This window comes from Phacochoerus africanus, chromosome 8, assembly GCF_016906955.1.
Source record: "Phacochoerus africanus isolate WHEZ1 chromosome 8, ROS_Pafr_v1, whole genome shotgun sequence".
Taxonomy (NCBI): domain Eukaryota; kingdom Metazoa; phylum Chordata; class Mammalia; order Artiodactyla; family Suidae; genus Phacochoerus; species Phacochoerus africanus.
The window spans coordinates 48,215,183-48,224,925 of record NC_062551.1 but is presented as its reverse complement, the minus strand read 5'-3'; the positions used below and the strand labels follow the sequence as shown (position 1 = coordinate 48,224,925).

Below are 9,743 nucleotides of genomic sequence, written 5' to 3'. Positions count from 1 at the left end.
TTTTGGAATATTTTTCTATAATGAAAAGCAGGAAATCTTGCCATTTTCGACAACATGAATGGACCTTGAGGGCATTATTCTAAGTGAGATGTCAGAGAAAGACAAATACTGGAGTTCCCGTTGTGGGAACTGAAGTTGTATCCGTGAAGATGTGGGTTCAATTCCTGGCCCCCACTCAGGGGGTTAAGGATCCGGCATTGCCACGTGCTGTGGTGTAGGTCACAGACCCAGCTCGGATCTGGCACGGCTGTGGCTGTGGCATAGGTCAGCAGCTGTAGCTTTGATTTGACCCTTAGCCTGGGAACTTCCATATGCCATGGGTATGGCCCTAAAAAGCAAAAAAGAAAGAAAGAAAGAAGAGACATACAGATACTGTATGATATCGCTTGTATGAAGAAACTAAAAAAGCCAAATCCGTAGAAGCAGAGAGGAGACTGATGGTTGCTGGGTGTTGGGAGGCAGGCACAGGGGGAGATATTGGACAAAGGACACACGCTTCCATTTAGCAGATGAATAAGCCCTGGGGATCTAAGGATCATCACAATGCTTAGTATTAACAACATTATACACTTGAAACTTGCTAAAAGAGGAGAACTTAAATGTTTTCATTACCAAGAAAAAAAAAAAAAGGAAGTTATGTGCAGTGATGAAAGAGTTAACTAACCCTATCGTAATGACTTTAAAATATATGTGTGTTTCAACCATCACATTGTACAATTTAAACTTACACAGTGTGATTTCATCTCAATACAGCTGGGGGGGAAACACAAATTTTTCCCTGGATTTCTTGCTATTTTAAGCTCAGGCTTCTGCGAGACCATCCCCATAAGATTCCTAGAAACTCTGAAAAAAACCTCTCCAACTGAGAGACGCTCCTAGGCACTGCTTCATATTTTTGAACGCTTAGCAAAGGGTCAAAAAGCCACACCTTTAATTTGATCTACTCTTAGGCTCTTTTTCATTTTGACAACATTTTGTGGCTGGAGAGACTGGGTGTAAGAAGAGCTTTTCTCCCCAAATCTAGCAAGTCATAGTCCCTCTATGTTTCCTCTAAATTCTTCTGGAAGGAGTTCCCCTGTGGCTCAGTGGGCTAAGGATCCAGTGTTGTCACTGCGCAGCTCAGTGTCACTGCAGTGGCTCAGGCTGTTGCTCTGGCACAGATTCAGTCCTCAGCCTGGAAACTTCCACAAGCCACAGGTGCAGCAAAAAAAAAAAAAGGCGCACGTGCACGCATGCACGCACGCACACACACACACACACACACACACACGCACAAAGAGTGAATCTCATCAAAATACTGTGTGAAATAAACTAGATACAAGAATACGTAAAATTCAGGGAGTTCCCGTTGTGGCTCAGCAGTTAACGAACCTGACTAGGATTCATGAGGATTCGGGTTTGATCCCTGGCCTCTCTCAGTGGGTTAAGGATCCGGCATTGCTGTGAGTTGTGGTGTAGGTTGCAGATGCAGCTTGGATCTCGCATTGTTGTGGCTGTGATGTAGGCCGGCAGCTGCAGCTCCGATTCATTCCCTAGCCTGGGAACTTCCATATGCCAAAGGTGTGGCTTTAAAAAGCAAAAAAAAAAAAAAAAGAGTATATAAAATTCAATAACCAAGCAAAACTAAACTCAGTATCAGGAATGCACCCCTAGATAGTAAAACTAAAAGAAAAGCAAGGAAATGATTACCATATGTATCCAGATAGTAGTCATCTCTGGGTAGAAAAGAGGACAGTGATAAGAGGGGGGAAAGGATTCTGAAATACTAGAAATATTCAGTTTCTTGACCCAAGTGATGGTTACATGGATGTTCACTTTGTGATAAATCATTCTGCCGTCTATTTATATTTCATATATTTTTCTACACGTGATATTGTACAAAAAGATTTAGAGGAGTTCCCTTCGTGGTGCAGTGGTTAACGAATCCGACTAGGAACCATGAGGTTGAAGGTTCGGTCCCTGCCCTTGCTCAGTGGGTTAAGGATCCGGCGTTGCCCTGAGCTGTGGTGTGGGTCGCAGATGCGGCTCGGATCCCGCGTTGCTGTGGCTCTGGCGTAGGCTAGTGGCTACAGCTCCAATTCGACCCCTAGCCTGGGAATCTCCATATGCCGCGGGAGCGGCCCAAGAAATAGCAAAAAAAAACAAAAAGATTTAGAAAAAAAATTAATGTCCAAGGAGTTCCCTGGTGGTCCAGTGGCTGAAATTTGGGGCTTTCACTTCTGCAACCAGGGTTCAACCCCTGGTCTGGGAACCGAGATCCCACATCAAGCTGCTCAACGGCTGGTGCCCCCCCCCAAAAAAAGTCCAAGAATAACTAAAGCAATTTTTTAAATAACAGGGGAAATTATTAAAAGCTTAATTAGTTAAGAGGATTGCTATGGTGAAGATAGACAAATGAATAAATGGGAAAAAAAGAACCCCACCCATCCCCAAAATAACTGGTGAATCTAGGCTATCTTGGTATATAATAGAGGTGGCATTATAATCACTGGAGAACAAGAAGGTTAGGAAGAGGACTCCTAGGACGTAATCTTGGGAAAGCCAACAGGAAGCAATCGTGTGAGACTTTCCTTCTGTATATTAAAAAAGTGTAAATAGTAAAACTGGACAGCTGCATGTAAATCAATGAAACTGGAACACACCCTCACACCATGCACAAAAATAAGCTCAAAATGGCTTAAAGACTTAAATGCTTAAATGTAGGACAAGACACCATTAAACTCCTAGAAGAGAACACAGGCAAAACATTCTCTCATATCAACCTTACAAATGTTTTCTCAGGTCAGTCTCCCAAGGAAGCAGAAATAAAAGCAAAAATAAACCAATGGAACCTAATCAAACCGACAAGGTTTTGCACAGCCAAGGAAACCATAAAAAAAAAGACAACTTACAGAATGGGAGAAAATAGTTTCAAACAATGCAACAGACAAAGAGCTTAATCTCTAAAATATGCAAACAACTTATACAACTCAACAGCAAAAAAGCCAACAACCCAACTGAAAAATGGGCAAAAGACTTGGATAGACATTTCTCCAAAGAAGATATACAGACGGCCAATAAGCACATGAAAAAATGCTCAACACCACTGATTATTAGAGAAATGCAAATCAAAACTACCATGAGGTACCACCTCTCACCAGTCAGAATGGCCATCATTAATAAATCCACAAATAACAAATGCTGGAGAGTGTGTAGAGAAAAGGGAACCCTCCCGCACTGTTGGGAATGCAAATTTGTACAACCACAATGGAAAACTGTATAGAGGTACCTTAGAAAACTATACATAGAACTACCATATGACCCAGCAATCCCATTCTTGGGCATATATCCAGACAAAACTTCCCTTGAAAAGGATACATGTGCCCGCATGTTCATGGCAGCACTATTCGCAATAGCCAAGACATGGAAACATCCTAAATGTCATTGACAGATGATTGGATTAAGAAGATGTGATATATATATATATATATATATATATATATATATATATATATATAATGGAATACTACTCAGCCATTAAAAAGAACAAAATAATGCCATTTGCAGCAACATGGATGGATCTAGAGAGTCATACTAAGTGAAATAAGTCAGAAAGAGAAAGACAAATACCGTATGATATCACTTATATCTGGAATCTAATATACGACACAAATGAACATTTCCACAGAAAAGAAATGCATGGACTTGGAGAACAGATTTGTGGTTGCCGAGGGGGAGGGGGATTGACTGGGTGTCTGGGGTTAATAGATACAAACTATTGCCTTTGGAATGGATAAGCAATGAGCTCCTGCCCTATAGCACTGGGAACTATGTCTAGTCACTTATGATGGAGCATGATAATGTAAGAAGAAAGAATGTACACATGTATGTGTGACTGGGTCACCTTGCTGTATAGTAGAAAATTGACAGAACACTGTAAACCAGCTATAATGGACAAAATAAAAAAACATTATAAATGAAAAAAAAAAGGTCTAAATATAAAACAGGGCTCAACTTAGCCCTTCCAGGGTGAAGGGGACAGTTTCAGACGTGTTGGCACTTCTGGCCGCTAGGTGGCACCTGGAGGCTCGCGGGCGCGCGGGGAGGACGCATGCGCAGTGCTCTCAGGTTCAGCCGCAGACTACGCGTGCACAGGTTTTGCGCGCACACCGCGTTTACCTATGTGCACAGCGCTCCCGCACGCGCACGCCCCTGATAGCGCAGCGCGGTTAATCCAGTTCTTCTGAGAGCTGCCGAGCTGACAGCGCGGTTGGAGATGTCCAAGCTGCCCGAGCCGCCCGCAGACAGCAGTATCACGCTGACAGGCGCGGCGAATGACTACGGCGACGTCCCGCAATCGGAGGTAGGCGGCGGGAGACGGGAGCCGGCCCTGGCTCAGCCGGAGGCGGCCAGCGAAGGCCCGATGGCGGCCGCCAGGCAAGGCCTGATGGAGCAGGCCCGGGAGAGTCCGGGGGCGGCGCCCAGGGGAGCCCGGATGGCAGAGGTCGCTCGATTGTTGGCGGAGCCTGCGGAGGAAGAGGGTCCTGAGGGCAGACCCCGGTCTAGGCCCGGGAACGGGCCAGGCTTGAATGCGTTGCCCTATCTCCGCCTCCGTCACCCACTTGGCGTTCTAGGAATTAATTACCAGCAGTTCCTCCGCCACTATCTGGAACACTACCCCCTAGCTCCGGGCAGAATACAGGAGCTGGAAGGACGCCGCAGGAGGTTTGTGGAAGCCTGCAGAGCAAGGGAAGCGGCGTTTGATGCCGAATATCAGCGGAATCCTCAGAGGATGGAATTTGATGTTTTAACGTTTACTGTAAGTCTGACTGCATCTGAAATTATCAATCCACTCATAGAAGAACTTGGTTGTGATAAGTATATCAGTAGAGAATAGCTGAAACTGCTTCAAGAAGAACCAGTGCATTCAAAACAGTCTTAGACCAATCCTGTAACTTGATTTTTAAAAAGTCAGAGTATGTGAGAATAAGGCATTGCACCGCTTAAAAGGAAACTTCTCATGAAAAGCATCAGACAAGAAAGCATTTCCTTGAAAATGTCCTTTGGGTTTGTGATTGTTCCAGATTCTTTTCCCTGCATCGTGGAAAATGCCTTTCAAACTGCTTCATAAAACTGAGACTTGATGAGGAAGAGCTGCCACGAATAGAGTCCATGGTGGTGAAAGAAGTTATCAAATAGCCATGGTAGGAATATGAGTTCCGGCTGAGTCATTAGGACTGGAAGGTCACGAGGGAACTTGAAATGGTCAGAATATGTGCTTCCTTCATATCAGATTCAATAGCTGTGAGTGTAAGATTGATGGTGTTTTCTGAGGCATTTCAAATGGCAAGCAAAGTCAATACTGTATATATTACATGATAAATTATATTCAGGAATATCTGAAATTTCTGGATTTCTCTTCTCGTTCAGTTTGGTACATACTCTATATGCCCCCAGAATATAAAATGTACAGTGAAAAGTCTTCCATCCCTCTCCCCCTCCACCGGGTACCAGCACAATCCCCAGCTGTAACCACAGTACCTTTTCTTTCTTTTTTTTTTGTTTTTTTTAGGGCTACACCTGCAGCATATGAAGGTTCCCAGGCTAGGGGTCTAATCGGAGCTGTAGCCTCGGACCTACGCCACAGCTACAGCAATTCCAAATCCAATCTGGGTCTATGACCTACACCACAGCTCACGGCAACACTGGATCCTTAACCCACTGAGCGAAGCCAGGGCTCGAACCCACAACCCCATGGTCACTGGTCAGTTTCATTAACCACTGAGCCACGAAGGGAACTCCCACAGTACCTTTCCTGTGTTTATAGTCTCCCTGTATGTATACACAAGCAAATACAAATCTGGGGTTTTTTTTTCATTTCACAAAAGTTCACAAATTATGTTTATTGTTTTATGCATTGCATTTTCAGTAAGAGCTTACAATCCACTACATTTCCTCATTCTTTTTTTCTTTTTTCTTTTTTTTGGCTGCTCCTACAGCATATGGAAATTCCCAGGCTAGGGATCAAATCCAAGCCAGAGCTGCAACCTATGCCACAGTTGTGGCACTGCCAGATCCTTAACCCACAGCACCCAGCCAGGGATCGAAACCCAAGCTGCTGCAGTTGGATTCTTAACCCACTGCGCTGCAGTAGGAACTCCCTCCTCATTCTTTTTTAGAGCTGTATTTTATTCCAGTCTATGGTTGTGTTGTAAGTTACTTAACTGAGAACATATTGATGGACATTTATGTTTTTTCTCAATATTTTCTATTGGCAAAAAAAAAATCTGAAATTAATCTTTTATGTATATTGCATGGCATGTGCACAAAGAGTATTGCTCTGATTTTCAATTCACTTTTCATATCCTGACATCTCTGAATTTATATTCTATCTTACATTGGGTGGTGTAATGTAGGTATTTTCATAAAAATAACAGTGCATCAGCAGCTTCTTAGATTCTTTGTTATGTATCGTATCTGCAGTATGAATTTCCAGAAGTGAGAATTCCTTGCCAAATGCACCCATTTGAAAGTTTATAGTTATTGCTAAGTTGCCTTCCGTACATACATATTATTACCACTTTCACTCCCACCAGCCGCTGGTGAACGCGGACACTCACTCGTGGCCTCACCAACACAGTAAGTCATCAGGCATCTGGATCTTGCCAATCTCTATCGTTGAAAAATGGTATATATCAGTTTTCATTTGCTTTTCTCTCATTATGAGTAGTTAAATATCTTTGTTGGAGTCGTATACATTCCCTTCTCCATAAACTATCTGTTCATGTCTTTTCTCCATCTCTCCTGAATAATTTTGTCCCTTCCTGTTAACTCTAGCAACTATAAATAAAATGAGATGAGATATGGTAATAGCTTATAATGTGAGTTATGGATATTTTTTCCCTAGTTGTCACTTGTCTTTGGTTTTCTTGAAAGCCTTTTAGCACGAAAGTTTTTGCTTTTGTTTCCTTCTTTCTTTCTTTTTCTTTTTAGAGCCTCACCCACGGCATATGGAAGTTCCCAGGCTAGAGGTTGAATCGGACCTACACCACAATGCAGGATCCAAGCCACATCTGTGACCTACACCACAGCTCATGGCAACTTTGGATCCTTAACCCACTGAGTGAGGCCAAGGATCAAACCCACATCCTCATGGATACTAGTCAGGTTCATTTCCACTGGGCCATGACAGGAACTCCTTTTTTACACCTGCACGATTTTGAATCTCAAAAGTTTTCTTGGTGTCTGTGTGTGCGCATGTGTGTCTGTGTCTGTATGTGGTTTCATTGTCCATGTTTGAATCTCTGAACCATTTGGAATTTATCCCGACATTCAGTATGAAAGTGAGGGTCTAAATTTTATTTTTTATTCTATTTTTCTTTTTATGGCCACACCTGCAGCGTATGGAGGTTTGCATGTTGTGGTTGGAAACAGAGCTGCAGCTGCCACGTGCACCACAGCCATGGCAACACCAGATCCAAGCTGTATCCACAAACTACGCCACAGCTTGCAGCAATGCCGGATCCTGAACCCACTGAGGGAGGCCAAGGATCGAACCCACATCCTGCGAGGCCAAGGATCAAACCCACATGGATACTAGTTGGGTTCATAAGCCACTGAGCCACAACAGGAACTCATGTTTTTTCCATAGTAAATGAGGATTATTTCTTTTACATCTTCTAAAAATTTGCCTGTGTTCTTGAACATAATTCATTTCTGCATATTTATTTGATACCCTGTTAACATACTGAATTCTCTTACTGTTTTACTGTGATTTTTTTATTTGAATCTCCTAGGTTAGCAAACAAGTCATGCAAATAGTGACAGTACTGCCTCTTTGACAATTTTTGTATCTCTTCTTTCTCATTATTCCTTGGCTAGTACTTTCTGCCTCATTAAAATAATATGGGAGTTCCTGTTGTGGCACAGCGGAAACGAATCCAACTAGGAATCATGAGGTTGCGGGTTCAATCCCTGGCCTCGCTCAGTGGGTTACGGATCCGGTTTTGCCGTGAGCTGTGGTGTAGGTTGCAGATGCAGCTCAGATCCCACGTTGCTATGGCTGTGGCACAGGCCAGAGGCTACAGCTCCGATTGGACCCCCAGCCTGGGAACCTCCATATGCCGCAGGAGCGGCCCTAGAAAAGGCAAAAAGACAAAAAATAAATAAATAAATAAATACATCAAAAGACATCATTTAGGTGCCACATCAAATTGCTTCTTTTTCTCCTGTTTGTCTTGTGTCGATTTTATTATTAGCCCAGCCCCAAGAACTCAAGAATGCTACAGGACAAAATCCTCCCCCCCAACAGTTCCTTGCCAAGATTCCAGTAAAATCCACTCACATGACAAACTCCTTCACTTTGGCAGGCTTGAGTGAAGATCTGGGGGGGTCACAGGGCTGGGGTCACCCCGTGGAGGGCAGTCCTCCCCACCTGGCTGGCTCCTTTCAACTTCTCTGTACCTCAACCCTTTCTCCCCTTTTCTTCCCCTTTCATCTAGGAACAAAAATCAAATCTTCTTCCTTTTTTTTTTTTTTTTTGGCCATGCCCACAGCATGCAGAAGTTCTGGGCCAGGGATTAAACCTGCACCACAGCAGTAACCCAAGCCACAGCAGTGACAATGCCAGGTCCTTAACCCACTGAGCCACCAGGGAACTCCTCACATCATCTTCTTGTCTCTCAAAGGGCAGCATCCATGGCATATGGCAATTCCCAGGCTAGGGGTCGAATTGGAGCTACCACTGCCAGCCTACACCACAGTCATGACCACACGGGATCTGAGCTGCATTGGTGACCTACACCGCAACTTGTGGCAACATGGGATCCTTAACCCACAGAGGAGGCCAAAGATCAAACCCACATCCTCATGGGCACTATGTCAAGTTCTTAGCCCACTGAGCTACAACAGGAACTCCCTGTGGCTCAGGTTTGGTCTTTGGCCCGGGAACTTCCACATGTTGCACATTGGCCAAAAATAAAGAAAGAATCTGTGGTCAAAATTCATTAATTAATTTAAATAAAATATAGGGAAAGGCAAGTTGGGTAAGGTCTGAGAGGGTCCCAAACAGGACATCACTGTCATCAGGGATGCATCACCTTGCTGGCACATCAATACATGAAAGTATGCAGGGTATTTCCAACCAGGGGAGCTCACCGAGCCCCGAAGTCAGACCGAAATCACAAGGTTCAAACCCTCAAAACACTCGGCTGTGGCCTAAGGGGCCCCCCATGAGTCAAATGCTCCCATGACTGGAAATTCCAAAGATTTACAGGTTACCCTCCAGGAATCAGAGGCAAAGGCCAATCAAATTATCTATGGCAGCAATTCCCACTATAGTGCTGTGGGTTAAGAATCCAGCTGCAGGAGTTCCCATCGTGGCTCAGCAGAAGTGAGCCTGACTAGCATCCACGAGGACGCAGTTTCGATCCCTGGCCTTGATCAGTGGGTTAAGGATCCAGCATTGCCGTGAGCTGCGGTGTAGGGTGAAGCTTGGATCTGGTATTGCTGTGGCTGTGGTGTAGGCTGGTGGCTACAGCTCCGATTTGACCCCTAGCCTGGGGACCTCCATATGCTGGGGTGCGGCCCTAAAAAGACAAAAAAAAGGAAAGAAAGAAAGAATCCAACTGCAGTGGCTCAGGTTGCTGCGGAGGCATGGGTTCAATCTCAAGCCTGCACAGTGTGTTAAAGGAGCCAGAGTTGCCACAGCTGTGGTGTAGGTCACAGCTGCAGCTCAGATTCAGTCCATGGCCCAGGAACTTCCA

The 9,743-nt window shown here is 44.3% G+C and overlaps 1 protein-coding gene across 1 annotated transcript; it reads left to right on the top strand.

The window, feature by feature from the left end:
- Window positions 1–4,093: 4,093 nt before the first annotated feature.
- Window positions 4,094–6,856, top strand: LOC125132612 (EP300-interacting inhibitor of differentiation 2-like). The gene has a single exon (XM_047790105.1). It carries the CDS (start codon window positions 4,256–4,258, stop codon window positions 4,874–4,876), a length of 621 nt encoding a protein of 206 aa, XP_047646061.1. The 5' UTR covers window positions 4,094–4,255; the 3' UTR covers window positions 4,877–6,856.
- Window positions 6,857–9,743: the final 2,887 nt, after the last annotated feature.

Bases quoted from the DNA above. Each gene is read 5' to 3' on its own strand.
- LOC125132612 (XM_047790105.1), top strand. From the start codon at position 4,256: ATGTCCAAGCTGCCCGAGCCGCCCGCAGACAGCAGTATCACGCTGACA.